We start from the raw sequence: 20725 nt of genomic DNA, 5'->3' as shown, positions 1-20725 counted from the left end.
CCGACACAATGCCAGCATGCCACACTGAGGGTGACTGCAGTGAACCGGGGGGGGGGGGGGGGGGGCACTTCTGCCTTACGTTCCAAATAAAAAGCCCAGGAAACGTGCTGTGATGCGTGCGATGGAGGGTTCATTCGCCGTTCCTCTGTTTTCATGTTGCAGTCCTGCGCGTCCGTCTCTTCATCCTTTACAAAGATTAAATATTTTTACCAAACTTTTATAAAATAATTATTTTTTACATTTTTCTTGTATTTGTAGCACATAGTAGGTTGGTTACAGCTATATTTCTATTGTCCTCCTGTATGTAAGACCCCTGTTTCTGGTGTTGGGTTTTTATGAATAAACCTGCATCTGGTAACCCGCAGCCCTGAGTGTTCACTGCTCTGATCGTGACTGTTTCTGTGATCCTCTCATCTGTGGGACCTTCCAGTCCTCTGAGAGCCACAGTGATGAACTGATTTAACTTAATTTGATTTAATCCAAGGTCTCGCTGGGTAAATGTAATGCATCAGTCTGGCGGCACACAGAAAATGGACGGACCGGTGTGAAGTTGCTCTGGATAAGAGCATCTGCTAAAACGCCTGCAATGTAATGTAATGTCCTCATCGACACAGGTGGGTCTCTCTTTCCTGTCTCGCCCTTAGTATTAAAAAAACGTGAGCTCTGGGCACTGAGAAAGCCCAGCAGGAGCTCTGCCAAAGCTGAGATGTGAGAGGCAAACGGCAGCTCTTTCAGCACCGGTGCAGGAGCGGAGACCTTTTCCCCTTCCACACCGGGAGGGTGACCGGAAATACCCCCGCTAAACCGACTATACCTTCATGGTGCGCAGTTGTATTTCAGTTCCATGTTCACAGACCAAATCTTTATCAGTATGAATATGAATTTGTGTGATTTGGGAATTACGGGTCTGTTACATTTCATGGCCTTGGAAAAAACGGGAAAAACGTCATTACAGAAATAATTACCCAGAAGCAACTGGCAGTCCCCTCTCTTCTGGGCTTTTTTTCTTTAACATCTGAAAAGAATATCAAACATTATCAAATTAAACACTGTGTCCTGACATCATCTATTCCTCCTCTCCCGCTGGAGGTACTGTACCATTCTTTCTGTGTGTGTGTGTGTGTGTGTGTGTGTGTGCGCGTGAATGTGTGTGTGCGTGCCGGTGGCGATGTGTGTGTGTGTGTGTGTGTGTGTGCGTGCGTGCGTGCCTGTGGCGATGTGTGTGTGTGTGTTTTTGTGTGTATGAATGCGTATGTGTGTATGTGTACATGAGTGTGCGTGCATGCGTGTGTGTGTGTATGTGTGTGTATATGTGTGTGTGTGGTGTGCGTGTGTGTCTGTATGTGTGTGCATGCATGCGTGTGTGTGTGTGTGTATGCAGTGTGATGCAGTGTGTGTGTGTGCGTGCGTGCATGTGTGTGCGTGTGTGCATGTGTGTGCGTGCATGTGTACGTGTGTGTGGATGCAGTGTGTGCGTGTGTGTGTGCCGGTGGCTGTGTGCATGTGTGTGTATATGTGTGTGTGGTGTGCGTGTGTGCATCCATGCGTGTGTGTCTGTATATGCAGTGTGATGCAGTGTGTGTGTGCGTGCATGCATGTGTGTATGCGTGTGAGTGTGTGTGTGTCTGTACGTGTGTGTGTATGCAGTGTGATGCAGTGTGTGTGTGCGTGTGTGTGTATGCAGTGTGATGCAGTGTGATGCAGTGTGTGTGTGCGTGTGTGTGTGTGTGTGTGCGTGCGTGCGTGCATGTGTACGTGTGTGTGTCGAGCCCTTGCCTGCCGGATGCAGTAGCAGAGACCCAGGGTGCAGACCACAACACAGACCACAGAGACGAAGGTCAGATGCACACAGCAGAGAACACAGTCGGGGGGCAGCAGAGAGGGGGGGGGGATCATGCTCACTACCTGAGAGACAGAGATGGAATGGGGGGGGGGTTATCTTAGTTGATTTTATGCCCCTGGGAATAACAAACCAAATGCAGGAAGTACTGTTTTGTATCGTAAAGTTGAACGCTGGGCTCTGGGTTCATGACAGGATTGGCTAAGGAGTTGCAGGTTCAATTCCCCGCTAGGACACTTGTTTTAACCTTGAGCAAGGTACTTAACCTGCACTGCCTCGGTATATATACAGCTGTATAACTGGATACAATGTAAATGCTATGTAAAAAAGTTGTGTAAGTTGCTCTGGATAAGAGCGTCTGCTAAATGCCTGTAATGTAACAGGACGTAACCCATGCCTGCCTAACTCTATTCTATTACTACTGAAGAAGAAAAAAACAGAATAAGGAAATTAAATACGCGGAAATGTGCGTGAACTCACCAGATATCACGATTTTGGTGCCGTTCCCGAAGTACAGACTTCCCCTCCGCATGGAGGCGCAGAAGTACAACGCCGCGTCGCCCTCCGTCACGTTCTCGATCCTCAGGAGGACGGACTCGGCGGCCGCGTCGAATTCCACCGCCAGGCGCGGGTCGGCGCCCCGGACGAACTGCGCGAAAAGCGCGCGCGCGTCGTAGCCCTTGGAGCTGGCGGAGACGCCGAGGAACGGGGCTTCGCCGCAGCGCTGTCCGAACCACAGCGTCTGCTTCTCGTGGGCGACATCGCAGCGCAGCGAGACGGTTTCGCCCGCGCTGGCGGACCGCGTCTCCGTTTCTGCGGACAGTTTCTGACCTGTCAGAGCTGTGAAAAGATACGCGACACAATGCGGATATTTTCAGCGAATATTACCATGGTGCGATATACACTCCCCTCCCCTCCTATTGGAACAGCAAGGCCAATTCCTTTGTTTTTGCAATACACTGAATGCATTTGGGGTTGAGATAAAAAGATGAACATGAGACAAGAGTTCAGAATTTAAGCTTTTATTTCCTGGTATTTACACCTAGATGTGTCAAACTACTTAGAACATAGGACCTTTGGTATCAGACCACCCAATTTTTAGGTGAGCAAAAGTATTGGAACAGAGAGTATTTAAGTAAATGAAAGCAAATAACACTTAATATTTGGTAGCATATCTCTTGCTTGCAATAACTGCATCAAGCCTGCGACCCATTGACATCACCAAACTGTTGCATTCTTCTTTTGTGATGCTTTTCCAGGCTTTTACTGCAGCCTCTTTCAGTTGTTGTTTGTTTCAGGGCTTTTCCCCTTCAATCTCCTCTTCAGGAGGTGAAATGCATGCTCAATTGGGTTAAGGTCTGGTGATTGACTTGGCCAGTCTAAAACCTTCCACTTTTCTCCCTAATGAAATCCTTTGTTGTGTTGGCAGTGTGTTTTGGGTCATTGTCTTGCTGCATGATGAAGTTCCTCCCAATTAGTTTGGACGCATTTCTCGGCATCCAGTAAGTTGGCAGACAGAATGTTTTTGTAGACTTCTGAATTCATCCTGCTGCTACCATCATGAGTTACATCATCAATAAAGATTAGTGAGCCCACTCCAGAAGCAGCCATGCAAGCCCAAGCCATGACACTTCCTCCATCGTGCTTCACAGATGAGCTTATATGTTTTGGATCATGAGCAGATCCCTTCTTTCTCCACACTTTAGCCTTTCCATCACTTTGGTAGAGGTTAATCTTGGCCTCATCAGTCCATAACACTTTGTTCCAGAACTTTTGTGGCTCATCTCTGTACTTCTTTGCAAATTGTAATCTCATCTTCCGATTCTTACTACTGATGAGTGGTAGCCTCTATATTGCTGCTCTCTAAGTCTTCTTCGAACGGTTGATTGAGATACCTTCACCCCTGTCCTGTGGAGATTGTTTGTGATGTCACTGACTGATGTTTTGAGGTTTTTCTTCACAGCTTTCACAATGTTTCTGTCATCAACTGCTGTTGTTTTCCTTGTTCGACCTGTTCGATGTCTGTTGCTCAGTACGCCAGCGGTTTCTTTCTTTTTCAGGACATTCCAAGTTGTCGTACAAGCTATCCCCAATGCTTGTGCAATGGCTCTGATCGATTTCCCCTCTTTTCTAAGCTTGCTTTTCTCCCAAAGACAGCTCTCTGGTCTTCATGTTAGTTTATCTTTTATAACACAAATGCAGTTTTCACAGGCAAAACCCAAGGCTAAAACCAAGAGTAGACATTCAGAACTATTTATTGCTTAACCAATCAATCTAACAGGACACATCTGGGCAACAAGAAACACCTGTCAGTCACATGTTCCAATACTTTTGCTCACCTAAGAATTGGGTTGTCTGATACAAAAGGTGATATGTTCTAAGTTGTTTAACAAATCTAGATAAAATACCAGGAAATAAAAGCTGAAATTCGAATCTGTCATCTCATGAACATCTTTTGACCTCAAACTCAATTGTCTTCAGTGTATAGCAAAAACAAAGGAATTGACCTTGCTGTTCCAATACTTTTGGAGGGGACTTTATATAATGTACTCCAATTAGAGCCTTTGCCACATTAACACCCCGCTTTCCTTAAAATTCTGCATAGCAGAACAGTTTAGGTTACCTTTGCTTCTTGAAAACATGATAAAATGACACTTGTGACCAGCAGTTTTTCCAGATGTGAATGTCATTATATTTTGTTTCACGGAGATCCTGCAATTCTGTGAACACACACTGATTCTATACACACACACACACACACACAAACACATACTGTATGCTATTTCTCTCACACACACACACTCCTTGATATTTTCTTCCACTATGATACCAGGAAGCCTATGTGTAGCCTGTGTGAAAGTATTTGAAAACATTATTGTAACCTTATTTTAAAAACATGAAAAATGTAAAAAAAATAATAATAATAAATTAGGAACTCACTGATGGCGATGAACAGTGTAGCGAGGCGGGCGTGCATGCTGGCTCTTCTCAGAGGTGTGAAGCCTGCACCTGCCCAGTCTGGGGCTCAAGATTCCTCTGATCAGTGGTCCAAATGCCTAATATAAGTGGGTCAGTCTGTGGTCCCAGCAGAGGATGCTCTGGTGAAAGTCTTACATGCTGACATTTAAAGCAAACAACAAAAAAAAACACCCACTCTGCATCCTGCGTGCTTCCTGTGTTCAGAACTTCCGAGTACGCAGCGTTTGAGACAGGGACTGCGTTGGCACGGCACGACAGGTCACTGCTGACTCCGCTCGTTTATTTCAAATTTGATTGGTCGATTCATTTCGCTCGCTCTTTCGTCAGGTCCTCGCCAAACGCTTTTGGGTGGATCCTTGAAATATCAGGAGAAATCAAGGCAAGGGGAGGAAAGTTTACTTTGTAGAGCGCATTAGCACATTTCATACAAAATGTCATTTCATACAATTCTAATTCAGTACCGGAGGGTCGTGGTCTGCTTGTTTTTTGTGATTTAATTTTCCCTTCGTCCGGCAGCTGCTTTAGGTGTGCAGGCTCTTTAGGGACACGTTAAAAAGCAGAAGACACTGCGGCCCCGGGGGAATGCCGTAAAAGGAAGGCGTTTATTTTTCGGCGTTGGCAGCAGCAGCAGCAGAGCACAGCGGGCACAGCGCAGGGGGCGAGCAGCAGCGTCTCCCCAGCTGCTTCAGCGCCAAACCACGCCCCGTAGGTGCAACGAACCTTAAAAACATCCAAGCCATGTGCGCCCCCCCCCCCCCCCCCCCCGCGTGCAAAAAGGGCCACTGCCTTAGCGTATAAGCAGTGCTTAAAATGCAGAAATGCAAGAGCCCCCCCCCAAAAATAAAAAGAAAGAAAAAAAGCTCAGGGGTGCCCCTGAGGATGGGATATTAGAACCAGGACCAGGAGCATCTGTAAGATCAAAGATGAACTTGGGCACAGGGCAGGGATGGAACTGGGACAATAGGTTCAGCTTGCTGGCTGTCAGTAGCAGGAAAGAGAGATGCTTAGCTAGAACAACCACAATTACAACTGGGTCATCATATGCCCATGAATAGCTGGGCTTAAAATAACTGTGTTGTTAGAATTCTAAAAAATCGACTCATTAAAGAAATATCACCCCCCCCCCCCCCCCCCCACAAGACTAATGGGTAACTTGTGCTGATACCCAGGCATGAATGGGTTGCTCTCTCCTCTGGCAGGCTATTCAGCGACTGAATGACCCATGCTTTGATAAGAATTGCTGGGGCAAATGGTATCAAAACTAATTTCACACATGTAATCACATGAAATTAATTCACTGCGATTGTTTGATTAATTACAGATTAAGGTTTACTTCGATCATTGACTTCAGTGCAATATTTTTGAATCGTAGTGACAGAAATGATGGGCTTGTAGCTCCATGGAGATAACGCCTCCAACATACTTTCAGTTTTTCACTGAAACTGCGACTCGTGGGTAAACTCTGAACAGACTACAGGGTGGCAGAATCACGCAGGTGAGCGGGACCGGAGGAAGCCCTGGAGTTACTGACGAGTGACTTCATCCTGGACCTGGCACGCAGGCTGAATGAAAATGGCACGAAGTCGAAGACAGGGGCGACATGGCTCAGGAGGTAAGAGCGGCTGTCTGGCAGTCAGAGGGTTGCCGGTTTGATCCCCCTGCCCTGGGCGTGTCGAAGTGTCCCTGAGCAAGACACCTAACTCCCTAATTGCACCCAATGAGCTGATTGGTATGTTGCATGGCAGCCTTTCACCATTGGTGTGTGGGTGAATGGGTGAATGAGAGGCATCAATGGTAAAGTGCTTTGGATGAAAGCGCTATATAAATACAGTCCATCAGCCGCGGTCCCAGCATTACCTCACTCACTCATCGCTCCTGGGAAGGCCGGTCCGTGCCTGGCTGGCAAACGCAGTCGGAATAAGGCTAAAGACAACTGTGAGAAATGCACTCCATATGTGTTCGGTCCCTGCTCACACAAACAACCAAAGGTGCGCGTTCCCTGTGGACACGACAAGTAAGAGGTGAGAGACAGTATGCATGGTCGGGCTACACTAACATACCAGCAACAATTGCTGGGAACGTGATTTCAAAGAAATGATTTCATAATCTTGAAGATATGGGTCTGTAGAGTAAATGTATGCCTCCTTTCATTTGGTAACAATGTTTGGTTTTGGCAGTAATCTGGTGAACAATGAGCCAGTACTGAACTGACAGTGTATAGAAATGCATGGCCGGGCTACACTAAAACACCAGCAACAATTTCCGGGAACGTCATTTCACAATTGTGACTGTACAGTGTTAAAGATGTGGGTTTATATATGAGTATATAATGTGCAATTATATCCAACTGTATTTGTTACAAGAAGGGAAATGAAAAAATCGCACTTAAGAAATCATTGCATTTACCGAGCTTTTAGTTTGAAATACTGTAACCGGAAGTCTCCAATTGCTTCACCCGGCTTTTCGGACTCCATCATAGACTATATAAAAACATAGACATTTATATATCTATGGTATGAAAATAGGTTTCGATAGCGCATGCATCGCGCCTTCCAAAATACAGACGGTTACCTTTAACGACTCTGACGGATGTCCTAAAGTCATTTTATTTTTGACACAGCGAGATTTCTGCATTGAAAAGGCCAGATAAGGTATGATAATGCTCAAACATCTCTCTCGTTGTCGGACATTATAAATTAACAATCACAACAATCAGCTACGAACCTAACGATCGCCAGGACGAAAGGAAATTCATTTTGAACGCTATTGGAAAAAACACACAGCCGAATGTCTTATGGTCATATATCAATGTAATATATTAATATCATATTTACAAAGGCCTGACTATCCCTCTGTGTTGTTTATTAGAGTGTCACAGTTTGTAGTCCTAAAATACGGAAGTGAGTTCGCATTTTTGAGCCATGGGTTCCATCTGCACCTTGAACTAATGCACTTGTTGTACGTCGCTCTGGATAAGAGCGTCTGCTAAATGCCTGTAATGTAATGTAATGTAATAATCTGCAGTTTTCCAGTGCTTTTTTCCCATAGAACCATGTCTGGTGTTTTCTCTGTTTGCTGTCTCTTGCCTTGCTACTCTGCTTCACCCAAAGATTTTAAGGGGCATAAATTAAAATAGCCTATCACTATAAATCTCACATAAGATAACCTACCTCTTGCACTATCAACCTCCTAACTGAGGACAGGGCTATGTGGGAACGTGTATATTTCCGGGGAAATGCGATTATGATGTTTACCAAATAATGCGAGTATGGTCGTCATGCACCACATATCCTACTGTGAGTATGTTTAGTGTTACTAAGAGCTTAAGCGCAAAAATACAAACAAAAAAACCAAGTATCGTGCTTACATGACTTCTACATAACTCAAGAGTATTGTCTTAATCGCATAAATATCGCATTTTTAGTGTGCATGTTCACGTGGCCACTGATGACGCATCATTGGTCTTAGAAGTGCTGTATTTGTTGGTAAGCATTTGGATGTATATCACTGATAGACGACCATATTCTTCTTTCAGAATCGCATTTGCTGAACACGTTAAAGTCGTTTGAAATGGGTGAGTGTCCTGTTACATTAATGCAGAATGACAGGAACAGTTGAAGGTTTTCAGACTTTGTTCAGTGCTATGTATGGTTGGGGATTAGAAAGATGCCATGTTACTTATTTATCTGTATTATCATAAACGTCTTTCAGTAATTCATTTCTTTCTCTAGGGTCTCTTCGATATGTAGCAATGGGAGCAGTAGTTGGAACAACACTTGGAGCTGGTTGGTATCACCGTGGATACATTTAGGACATGTTTATATTTAGGAGATAGAACTAAGGGTCTCATGGACACACACACACACACACACAAACGGAGATAAACACATGCAAATACACAAACACACACACCACACCCACTCACATACACAAACACACACACACACACACGTATAAACCCATACGCACAAACACAAACATGAATATAATGAGGTGTGTTTTGTTAGGGTCAGAGTGAAAACCTACTAGACACTAGATCTCCAGAAGCAGGGTTGGGCAGCCCTGCTCTAGCTGTTGAATGAGGTGTGCTTTGCTAGGGCTGGAGTGAAAACCTACAGGACGGTAGATCTCCAGGAGCAGGGTTGGGCAGCCCTGCTCTCGTCTAAATGATGAGTCACGGTCGGCCTCCCGGTTTTACGGAAACACGCGGCCACACCTGGATGTCCCTTTGTGCCGTGCACAGGTGTGGTGATGTTGGGAGTTCCAGTGGCTCTTGGAGTTTTGGGTTTCAAGGCCGCCGGCATCGCGGCCGGATCCACCGCCTCCTCTATGATGTCAGCAGCGGCGGTAGCCAATGGGGGCGGAGTGGTAGCGGGGTCGGCGGTGGCCGTTCTGCAGTCCATAGGTACGGAAGGAAGAGAAGTCCACGCTCGCACATCTGTGCTCCTTCTGCATTCGTCTTCCATTCAGTCAACATTTGTCTAGTAATTCTGAGTCGATCGTGAGGTTTTCAGGTGTTCAGCAGCTAGGCCGGCATTACAAATCAAGGACAAAAATGCCTCCATTATTTAAAGCTGTATGTTTATTTATGAGCTGAACCCTTAATGTGATTTGTCAGTAACAATCATTCAGTGTAATCGTGGCTTCTGTCTTTATCCAGTGTCCTGAATGCTGTTACGACTGTAAACCAACTGGAGATCAGCACAACCTGTTAGCACCACTGGGAGGGAGAAACAAAATGGGGGGGGAAAGTGTAAAAAGTGTAAAACACAAAACCCCTAAAAAAAAAAACCTGACGGAGGACGTTGTGTGTGATTGACAGGGGCAGCGGGGCTCTCCACCACAGCCTCTGCGGTGGTGTCCGGCGTCGGGGGAGCAGTCGGAGCAGTCGGAGCTGTCGCTTCCCGCTTCTTTAACCGTCGCTAGGGAAACGCGTGGATCCATCTCTACGATGCTCGCAGAGGCCCAGCAAGCCCTTTGGAACCCAAACTAAAAAAAAATATTATTATTATTATTATTTTTTAGTGTGCTGTTGACACAAAAGGAAATTCTGAAAGCTGAAAAATGCCATGCTTTTTTTTTTCTCAGAAATGGAAGAAACCTCACAAACATAAACAACCTTCACAATGTGATTTGTTGAAATTAGAGTAGTGTTGGTTTATTAAAATTAATTAATATCTTGTTCTCTTTTTTGTCGCTTGAACAATACTGAGATTTAGCTGCAGTTAAACATTGCTGGGATTTACAGTGGGGACAGTTTTTATAGTCTTGGCTCTGTACTCCATCACATTGGATTTGAAATGAAACAGTGAATATGTAATGCATTGTAATAAATTAAAGTGCAGACTGTCCGCTTTAATTTGAGGGTATTTTCATCCATATCTAGATATCTGTGGAGAAATTTTATTCCTTTTTCTTTTTGTTTTTAACATAGTCCTGCACTTTATATTCATAACAAACCAGCTAGCAAATACCCATAGGAAGCAAATTTGCTATAATTACGTATTTCGCAAACAGTTTGCCTTGAGTTTGATGATAAAATGGGATCCATTTAATAGTGGACGAAATCCACTTCACTGAGGCTGCTGCATCAGTGGGTCACCTGATCACCTGCATACAACTTGTACACTCAATAGTAGGCAAGTGTGCTGATTCAGACAAGGCCGTAGTGCTGGGAACCCACTGTGCATGCTAGTTTTTGTACCAGCCATAATAAGCTCTGCATTGCAACAAGTTGGTAATTGACGACTCTGACGGATGTCCTAAAGTCATTTTATTTTTGACACAGCGAGATTTCTGCATTGAAAAGGCCAGATAAGGTATGATAATGCTCAAACATCTCTCTCGTTGTCGGACATTATAAATTAACAATCACAACAATTAGCTACGAACCTAACGATCGCCAGGACGAAAGAAAATTCATTTTGAACGCTATTGTAAACATTACATTACATTCATTTGGCAGACGCTTTTATCCAAAGCGACGTACAAGAAGAACACACAGCCGAATGCCTTATAGTCATATATCAATGTAATATATTAATATCATATTTACAAAGGCCTGACTATCCCTCTGTGTTATTTATTGGAGTGTCACAGTTCGTAGTCCTAAAATACGGAAGTGAGTTCGCATTTTTGAGCCATGGGTTCCCTCTGCAGATTTCCAGTGCTTTTTTCCCATAGGACCGTGTCTGGTGTTTGCTCTGTTTGCTGTCTCTTGCCTTGCTACTCTGTAAAGTCACGTTGTGATCGTTCTATACAAATAAAATTGAATTGAATATGTAAATGACTGAGAATTTTATTAAACTGTAGTAGCCTAACAGTTCTTTACCCTGTCCCGCCACTGTACCTCACGCAAAGTAGCCACCTGTCACAGTGCTACAATATATGCTCGTCTTTACCGCTTGTATTTCGCTTTTGCAAAAAGTATCTCTCCAAGTTTTACTTTCAAACTTGTTGGAAAGCAGAAGGTAGCGCTACGAGTTCATTCAACAAGGGCAACATCAGTGACACAGTTGGGTAGCTACTCTAGCGAGTTACCAACCCTGCTTCCCTTAGCCAGCAGTCGATTCTGGATAAGGGTAGGAAGCCTGACGGAGAGGGTGGTCGTGACGGAGTTTGCGGATGGAGACGTCTAGATGGTTCACTGGTGCTCTAACGTTCGATCGCAAGTATTAATAAAAGTAGTAAACGGCACTTCCTCCCCCTCATCGTGACACAGTATATGAGATTAGACTGAAGCATTGTCCTTGATTTATCTGCATGTATGTATTTCATGAATGTATGTATTTCAATAATTAATTTCTTTCTCTATGAGGCGTGTTTAAAACAGCTGCTGGAGCTGTGGTCAGAACAGCAGTTGGAGCTGGTTTGTATCACCATGCATCTATTTCTGACATATGTTTACATTTAGGGGAGAACTAAGGCTCCACACAGACACACATGCACATGCACACACACACACACACACACATACACACACCATGAACACCAACAATTGTACAAGCACATACACATACATGCACACAAATTATGTTTCACATATATGCATTTTCCTGTCCGGACCAGGAATTTTTTGACCGGGAGGTTTCCTTTCATAGCTAATCCCTGTAACAACCAGGGTTATTGTTGTCTAAATCAGGGATAAACAAACTTTTTCAGCAATGCAAAATTTTATTTTACAAAGAGAGCTACACCCCCACCCCTCCTACTAGATCTGTCCTTTCCAGCAGTGTCATAGCCCCCACTATTCATAGCAGCCTCAAGTTCCAAAGACATATTTTTTTTATACTTCTAGTGTTTAAACAAAGACATTTCAGACTATTACTTCTACACATCCTCTCCCGTTCCCTCACCCCCTAACATCCCAAGCGACCTGCACTAAAATTATGCTTTAAAAAGATTTATGTTGTGTTCACACTATTATAGGGCTGTCTGCTCCCCCCTAGCCTTTTCACCCTGTGACCTCCCTGCCCCCCAAGTCCCTAGTTTCGGGAGGTCAGAGAGTGAAAAGAGTAGGGAGGTGCAGACTGCCCGGACGGAAGCTACCAAGCTCACGTTTTACGAAAATGCGCGCCCACACCTGGACGTCCCTTTGTGCCGTGCGCAGGTGTGGTGATGTTGGGAGTTCCAGCGGCTCTTGGAGTTTGTCCTGAATTTTGACATGACAGTAAACTCAACTGCAGTAACTGCAAATTTATAAACTCGCCCGTGTGTTATAAAGGCACCATCCCTCATGCATTTAAATGAGTCAAAATTAAGGAGAAATATTAATAGAACTGAGGCCTTTGTGTGCAATCATAGGTTGAACAGCTTCTATAGATACTCTAGGTGGTGGTGTTGCACCAGTTTCTGGCTCTAGTCTTAACCATACTGCTGGTGGGTAGACAGTTTCTTGATAACTTGCTCTGCAAAAGGTAATGAAATATGACTAATGAAAAGTGCATTCTTAATTCTCTGGAGATTCAGAATCTGACTTTAATCACTTAAGATCAAGTCACATGATTAGTCACATGGTTAGTGGCCTTGCACACACATTTGGGCCAATGCATCTAAGATCTCAGAAATCTACCAGGATGGCTCCATGGTCTGGTGTCTGTTAGTCAAAGTCAAAGTGTTTTTATTCGTCAAGTGCACAGTATAACACAGGTCATTCTGAGCAAAGAAATTCTTATGACATGGCAGGCAGCAACTACGTAGAAGCAAGAGCAAAAATATCGAAAATATCGAAAATATATCAAAGAAAGATCACACATAATAAAAATACACATAGTATTAAACATAGTATTAAATATTAGCAGCAAATAAGTACCAGCCTGTACAGATGGGGGATATGGACAGTGGGAATAGGAGTATTAAATATTTCAATATTAACCATATATAAAGTGCAGGAGTGCTGATGAATATGTGCATAAGATTGTACATTGAACGTACATAGCATACACAGGAGGACATGTGATCAATGTGATCCCAGAGATTAATGTTGCTGGTTGAGAAGCCTGATGGCCTGAGGGAAAAAACTGTTTGTGAGTCTGGTCGTCCGTGCCCGGATGCTCCGGAAGCGTCTGCCAGACGGCAGCAGTGAGAACAGACCATAGCCTGGGTGGCTGAAGTCTTTTATGATTTTCTGTGCTTTCCTAAGGCATCGTGTGTGGTAGATGCCTTGCACAGATGGGAGGTGGCAGCCAATGATGCGCTCCGCTGTCTTCACCACCCTCTAGAGGGCTTTGTGGTCAGCAGCGGAGCAGCTGCCGTACCAGGCAGTAATGCAGCCAGTGAGGATGCTCTCGATGGTGCACCTGTAGAAATTGATGAGGGTCTTAGCCGACATGCCAAACTTCTTGAGTCTCCTCAGTAAGTATAGGCGCTTTTGGGCAGTTTTCACTGCTGCGTCTGATTGCCTGGACCAGGTGAGGTTATCATTTATGACCACACCGAGGAACTTGAAGCAGGAGACTCTCTCCACTTCAGCTCCGTCGATGTGAATGGGGGCGTGACCCCCCCCCCCGTCGCTTTCTGAAGTCCACGATCATCTCCTTAGTCTTGCAGACGTTGAGGGAGAAGTTATTGTCCTGGCACCATGTTGCCAAGACACTGACCTCCTCTCTGTAGGCGGTCTCATCGTTGTTGGAGATGAGACCCAGGATGGTGGTGCCGTCTGCAAACTTGAAGATGGCATTGGAGCTGCGTGTGGCCACACAGTCGTGCGTGAACAGGGCGTACAGGAGGGGACTGAGTACGCAGCCCTGAGGGGCTCCGGTGCTCAGGGCCAGTGCAGAAGAGGTGAGGTTACCCATTCTCACCACCTGGGGTCTGCCCGTCAGGAAGTCCAGGATCCAGTTGCAGAGGGAGGTGTTCAGACCCAGGTTCCTGAGCTTGGGAACGAGCTTAGCAGGCACAATTGTGTTGAATGCTGAGCTGTAGTCTATAAACAGCATCCTCACATAGGTGTCTCCTTTATCCAGTGTGGCACCGCACGGGGCGTGACGGTGCAGGCGGGGCGGCACAGAAATGCACAGACCGGAGGTTTGGGGAAAAATAGCCCAACAGGGCCTTTTATTAACCAAAAGTATATATACAACTCAAAACCAAACTCAACAACAAAAATCTCCTGTCGGAAATTAACTTAAAGTAAAGCGAACAAAATTATAAATAACGGTGTCCGGGAGACCGCTGGGGGGATCCCTCTTCAACGCAGGAAGAGGGATGTTGTCCTGTGTCTCCACCGGATTCTGCAAAAATAGGAACAAAGTTATTTACAGTTTTCACCGCTCTCCTGCCGCCCAAAACCCCTCCCCTCAAGGGAGACAAACGGCCTCCTTTTGAGCTCCCAGCCATCTCCCTGGAGTGGCGGCAGCTGTGTTGCCTCATTGATTGCAGGTGTGCTGCCTGCCAATGAGGGAGTTGAGGAATGTTCAATCTGCCGCTCTCCAGGGTCCTGTGGCTGGGCTTCCTAGTGGGGCGCTGTCCTAGGTCCTGAAGAGGCGGCCTGGTGGCAGGTTTCGGCTGATGCCTATAAGGCTGGGAGGGGCACGGTGGGGCCATGCCCCGATCCACACCACACCAGGTGGGAGAGGGCGGTGTGCACTGTCAGTGCGATGGCGTCGTCTGTAGATCTGTTGGGGCGGTATGCGAATTGGAGGGGGTCCAAGGTGTCAGGAAGAAGGGAGCAGATGTGGGTCCTGACCAGCCGCTCGAAGCACTTCATGATGATGGAGGTCAGTGCTACAGGGCAGTAGTCATTCCAGCAGGAGATGGCAGGTTTCTTAGGTACAGGAACAACGATGGTCTGTTTGAAGCAGGTGGGGACTGCAGACTGGTTCAGGGAGAGGTTGAATATAGAGGTGAATACCTCTGCTAGCTGGTCGGCACACACGCTGAGGACACGGCCTGGAATGCCACGGCCAGCTGCAACACAGAACATCTGCCAGTCTGTGGTTTCAAAACAGTCCTGGAGGGTGGCAATGGATTCCTCACTCCAGCGTTGGACCGCCCGAAAAACCGGTTTTTCCTGTTTTAGTCGTTGTCTGTAGGTTGGGAGGAGAAGAATGGAGGTGTGATCCGCCTTACCAAAGGCAGGGCGGGGGAGGGGTTTATAGCTGTCCCGTATTTGAGTAGGCTCTGTTCCAGTGTGAGGATGGGCCACATGGCCTGGTAGCCTCCACCACTGGGAGGGAGAAAAACAGGGGAAAACTGTAAAAAGTGTAAAACACGAAACCCCTAAAAAAACCTGACGGAGGACGTTGTGTGTGGTTGACAGCCTCTGCGGTGGTGCCCGGCGTCGGGGGAGCAGTCGGAGCTGTCGCTTCCCGCTTCTTCTGACCGTCGCTAGGGAAACACGTGGGTCCATCTCTGCAGGGGCCGCGCCAGTCCAGCCTGAGCGCCGACTGAGAGACACTGAGAAAACATGTGCTTTCAGCTTTCAGGCAATTCTGAAAGCTGAAAACTGTAATGCCTGTTTTTTTTTCCTGCGCTCTGAAACAAACTTGATGAACAGGAACAACCTTTACCAAGTGATTAATTGAAAATAGAGTAATAGATTTGTGTTTTTTGTTTTGAAAGTCACTTGTGTTCTAAGCCGCAGCCACTGTTATGTTCTTTCTTTTTTCGGTCCTGTTGGTTGTGGTTACATTACATTACAGGCATTTGACAGACGCTCTTATCCAGAGTGACGTACAACAAAGTGTATAACCATAACCAGGAACAAGTATGACGAAAACCCTAGAGGGAAGTACCGGTCCAAGTGCAGGGAACAACCGCATAGTTCAACTTGGACCCTGAAGGTTAAACTGATTAACACTAACACAACGAGAATAGCAACAACAGTTAACATGGTTGTTATGAAGTTGATCATGGTATTACACACATTCCTAGTTACTTTAATTTTAAAGGTCCAGGAAACTCAAATTATTTAGTTTGTGTTATTTTTATACTTTTTTGCATTCACAAACGGCCAAGGGATATTTTTTAATGATTCTTGTGCCAAAGATGGCTTGCTTTCCTCCTTGGCCAAAGGCCAGGTTTTCAGTGGGTAGGGTTAACTGGGTGATAGTCACGTTACAAAAACCTTGAGTCCAGTGAAATCTGTTCCAGTTTTATTCCTGGAGCCCATCTTCCGCAGTATTACCGTAACCCGTATCTTTGCTATTTGCAGTGCACATTTTAACCTGGATCTTGTTGCAGAACGCGGTGGATCAGTAAGTAGGCCTGCCACTAGCTAATGATGATTAGGTTACGATTAGATGGCTTTCAACCATAGACACGTGGAATAAATGACTTTTTTTTATTCTGGTGTAATGTCTGGAGTTTGAGACTGCTATAAAGTCTAATGCTCGTGTACAGCAGCTCAGTGTTACTACATTATTACACACTGAATGATTTTCCAGTTAGCTTTGTGATGGTAAAGTCTAGTTTATGTCGCCTTCTTTCGCCTGGTAGTGTACTGTTACTGCTCTGACCGGCTCTAACCTAGCTAGCGATGAGGAATGGTTTAATATGACGTGTCTTACAGATATGAATACTAATGAGTGCAGGATACACACCCTCCCTGTCCTTTTATTACAATTTAATGGTTATATTTGGGTTAAAAACTTGCAAGAAATACTAAGAAGACAATCTATTGTCACTACTGGGGAAAATAACCACAATCTGAATCCTGTTGCCTAGACCATTAAAATGATGCACCATACTACTACTGAACAAAGCATTTAGCGTAAATGTGAGCCAAGTGTAGTTTACTGTTCAGCACTGAACAACTCAGGTCATAGAAAATTCAGTTTTACGTAATGGGTAAATGCCATTTTTGGTGAGAATAAATTGTTCAATAATGGCCCTTCAAATTAAGCTGCAACGAGTAGGATCGCAATGGAGCCTGCATACATGAAGTTTATTCTCCACGTGCCTAGTGCCGTCCAGTCCATACTTGGGGCCTTACACTGCATGTAGGCCCCAAGGGGGGGGGAGGGGGGGGCGCTGGATGAAAGTCTCAAATGCCCACTCAAAAGTAAAGACAGGCCCACCTCTTATGGGGCGGCTCACTTTGACACAGTACATGCGTCTCTTCCCTTTTATATATTATTATGGGTTCAGGCAAATCTATAATACAGTACATCTATTTGGAAACTAACCCTCTCCTGTCATCTTAAGGTCTTAAGGTATGGAATCCTAAGAGTTTGAGGTATGCTGGGACACACCTGTTCATTTACATACATACTGTACACATACACACCTGCACCTACGCACACACACCCGCACACCTATTTTCACCACTAATTGCCTTTATTCTTGGCTTTGGTCATTGTCATTGTTCTAGGTTTCTGTCATTTTTCTGTCACGCTTTTTGGACTGGCATCAGGACGTAACTGAACCTTCAGCATGCTGGAATGTGTTTTCTTTGTTTTTTAGAGGTGTATCCCCATATGAATGCTAGCTGTCCAGTTCCATTTCTCTTGAAGTGAAACACTTCAAGAGAAGCGTAACTTGGACTTACTGTGTGTTGCTGTTATGTGTTCTTACATGTGATTGGGAGGATGTACTGTACCGATGCTGTACTGGAATACAATTCCACCAACTTGACTGTGGGGCAATATTGTATCTTGGTGAAACCAAGTGAAAAAAAAACCTTTTAATAAGAGCTGATTATCTGCATTTTAATCACATGTAAAATAAAAAAATTTACAAATCTAAAATTGTGGAACACAGCCAAATCAAGAGAAAATATGTCTTTGTCCCAAACAATGAGAAGGACCACTGTGGAGTATTTTGAGCTAAAGCAGCTTCAGTGTTTTGCCAACAGAGATGCAACAGCAGCAGGGGATCAAACCCACAACCTTTCCATTGTAAACCACTGTTTACCAGTGTGTGTGTGTGTGTGTGTGTACCAGTGTGGTTACCAGTGTAAGTGTGTGTGTGTACCAATGTAACTGTGAGTGTGTATACCAGCGTAAGTGTGTGTACCAGTGTGTGTACCAGTGTGTGTACCAGTGTAAGTGTGTGTGTGTACTAGTGTACATGTGTGAGTGTGTGCCAGTGTAAGTGTGTATATATACCAGCCTAAGTGTGTGTGTGTACCAGTGTGTGTGTGTGTACCAGTGTAAGTGTGTATGTATACCAGCGTAAGTGTGTGTTTGTACCAGTGTGTGTGTGTGTGTACCAGTGTAACTGTGTGTGTATACTAGTGTAAGTGTGTGAGTGGGTACCAGTGGACTTGTAATACTATCTTTTTGGGAACCAAATGTATTCACAAGGATAGAAAGATGAGGAAAATTTATGTTTGTGGGGACCTTTTGCTGGTCCCCACAAGGTCAAGACGCTGTTTTAGGGTTAGGACTTAGGGTTAGGGTTAGGGTTACAGTACAATTAAGTTAAGGTTAGGGTTAAGGTTAGGCATGTAGTGGTTGGGGTTAGGGTTAGGGTTAGAGGTTACGGAATGAATGTAGCAAATGGGAAGTCCTCACAAGGATAGCAGTACGGGACTGTGTGTTAGTGTGTGTGTGTACCAGCGTAAGTGTGTGTGGGTACCAGTGTAAGTCTGTGTGAGTACCAGGTTACATGTGTGTGTGCCACTGTAAGTGTGTGTGTGTACCAGTGTGTGTCTGTATTTGCTGCCTGTGGAACAGCAGAGAGAGAGCTTGGGGAAATCAGTCAGTTTCACTTATCTTTCTCTGTAAAAGCAGTCTCTAGCCTCTCCCAGCCTGAGTCATAGGAGGCGTGTGGATTCTCCTATTCAGCCAAATAAAGGCACCTGAACTGAATGTTGTGTGTAAGTCTGTTGGACTCTTCTCACCGACCGGGGGAAATTAAGGTAATGTCCACTTCAATATACAACTATATTAAGAGTGGCTTTATTTTTACGACTATTATTTACGGGAATGTACTGTTTTATGATGTACAATGTATGGCCAATGAGAATTGCATTGGGAAGCAAAGGAAAAATATCACAAGCAGTTACTGGGAAACATAAATTGCTGTACTCCTGTATAAATATAACATTACATTACATTACATTCATTTGGCAGACGCTTTTATCCAAAGCGACGTTCAAAAGTGCATTTTCATGATCGTAGACAACTGCTGAACACGGGTTCAGTAAGGTACAATTACTTATTTTGTACATATAAGAGCAGTGTACTGGCAACAGTGCATTTCAACAATGACATGGTATCATAATGGTCTGAAAGGAAAATGCTTGTGAAGATGACAATTTAAAAAGTTTATTTTAGAAAGTTATCAATTTAATGTATTTATACAGCATTTACACAGGAAAAGAGTGCTGACTGTCCTCTATAAAGTGATTTTTACAGCTGTATTCTACTGTTTTACTTTAATCAATTGCTGATGCTTTACCATTGTGTCTGACTAGTAGTGCTGCATGAATTGATATATATTTGGACTTTGATCCCTGAACGGCCTCCACATTCATGCTTCAGATCCACATTTGCAAAACTACTGAAAGTCGGCTGAAATGGGTGAGTGTCCCGCTACATTTTTTACAGAATTACGGAAAGAATGGCTTTGAGATGTTGCTCAGGCAATGCTGGGGCTAAAACCCAGTGTGCAAGATTCGACTGGACACACATTTATCTGCATTTTGTTTTATTTCTTTCTCTAGAACACGTTGCAGCAGCAGCAAGGATCAGTTTATTGGTGTTTGGTAATTATTTTGCGCACACATGTACGCGGGCACACGCACGAATTATATGGTATTATATACGTCGCTTTTGTACGTCGCTTTGGATAAAAGCGTCTGCCAAGTAAATGTAATGTATTACCTGCTGAACATTTACAAATTGATACTACAGTGATATTTGAGCTACGGGAAAAGTACTTTTCCCACTATTTATTTATTTGATGGGAATTAATGTTCTGTCACAGATAAATACAGTAAGCACCACTCTTGTACCACCCAGTACTCTGAATGAATAACACGCGTCACCATCAGACTCCCGGGTTTAATGAGACGCACACCTACACCTACATATACCTTTGTCTCATGTGCAGGTTTGATGGTCGTGGCGCCACTGCCTGTTGGAGCTTTCAACCCTTTTGGTATAGTAGTCCAATCCGTCGCTTTTTCAGTGATGTCAGTACCAGAGTTAGCCAATGGGGGTGGGGTGGGGTTGGCCGTTCCACAGGCAGATGGTGCGTGATTGAAACTCTGCTATGCTGTTTCGCTTTGTAAATGATACGCCTGTGACTTAATTCCAGTAACATTTGCATTCTATATGCGTGCAAGAACTTTTCTCCTAGAATAAAATTGTGATTGGTGAACTTGCTAAACGGTGTGTGAAGAAAATAAATTTTCAAACCAGCATTGAGGATGAGACGAAGTCCAGGGCCCCTTCTGCTGACGTGAAACTTTACTTTTGCCCCTGTACTTCCTCTAGATGGCGCTATTGCGCCAGACTC

General features: G+C 44.7%; 1 protein-coding gene and 1 gene segment (V, D, J or C); one reads left to right on the top strand and one right to left on the bottom strand.

Annotated features, from left to right (window-relative positions):
* Positions 1 to 910: 910 nt before the first annotated feature.
* Positions 911 to 5027, bottom strand: LOC118233308. The segment is given in 4 exon segments: positions 911 to 924; positions 1771 to 1905; positions 2321 to 2680; positions 4781 to 5027. Coding segments are annotated over 4 exon segments (546 nt in total).
* Positions 5028 to 7296: 2269 nt separating this feature from the next.
* LOC118215180 (interferon alpha-inducible protein 27-like protein 2A) lies at positions 7297 to 10178 on the top strand. Its single transcript, XM_035395667.1, has 5 exons — positions 7297 to 7470; positions 8355 to 8393; positions 8551 to 8604; positions 9063 to 9224; positions 9642 to 10178. The coding sequence occupies exons 2-5, from the start codon at positions 8390 to 8392 to the stop codon at positions 9743 to 9745; spliced, it is 324 nt and encodes a 107-aa protein (XP_035251558.1). The 5' UTR covers positions 7297 to 7470; positions 8355 to 8389; the 3' UTR covers positions 9746 to 10178.
* The last annotated feature ends 10547 nt before the right edge of the window (positions 10179 to 20725 follow it).

This window comes from Anguilla anguilla, chromosome 1 (genome assembly GCF_013347855.1).
Source record: "Anguilla anguilla isolate fAngAng1 chromosome 1, fAngAng1.pri, whole genome shotgun sequence".
NCBI classification, from domain to species: domain Eukaryota; kingdom Metazoa; phylum Chordata; class Actinopteri; order Anguilliformes; family Anguillidae; genus Anguilla; species Anguilla anguilla.
This window is presented reverse-complemented; position numbering and strand designations above follow the sequence as displayed.

Coding starts and splice junctions, on each gene's coding strand:
- LOC118215180 (XM_035395667.1), top strand. Junction 8,605..9,062: donor TGGAACAACACTTGGAGCTG/GTTGGTATCACC, acceptor TGCCGTGCACAG/GTGTGGTGATGTTGGGAGTT. Junction 9,225..9,641: donor GGCCGTTCTGCAGTCCATAG/GTACGGAAGGAA, acceptor TGTGATTGACAG/GGGCAGCGGGGCTCTCCACC.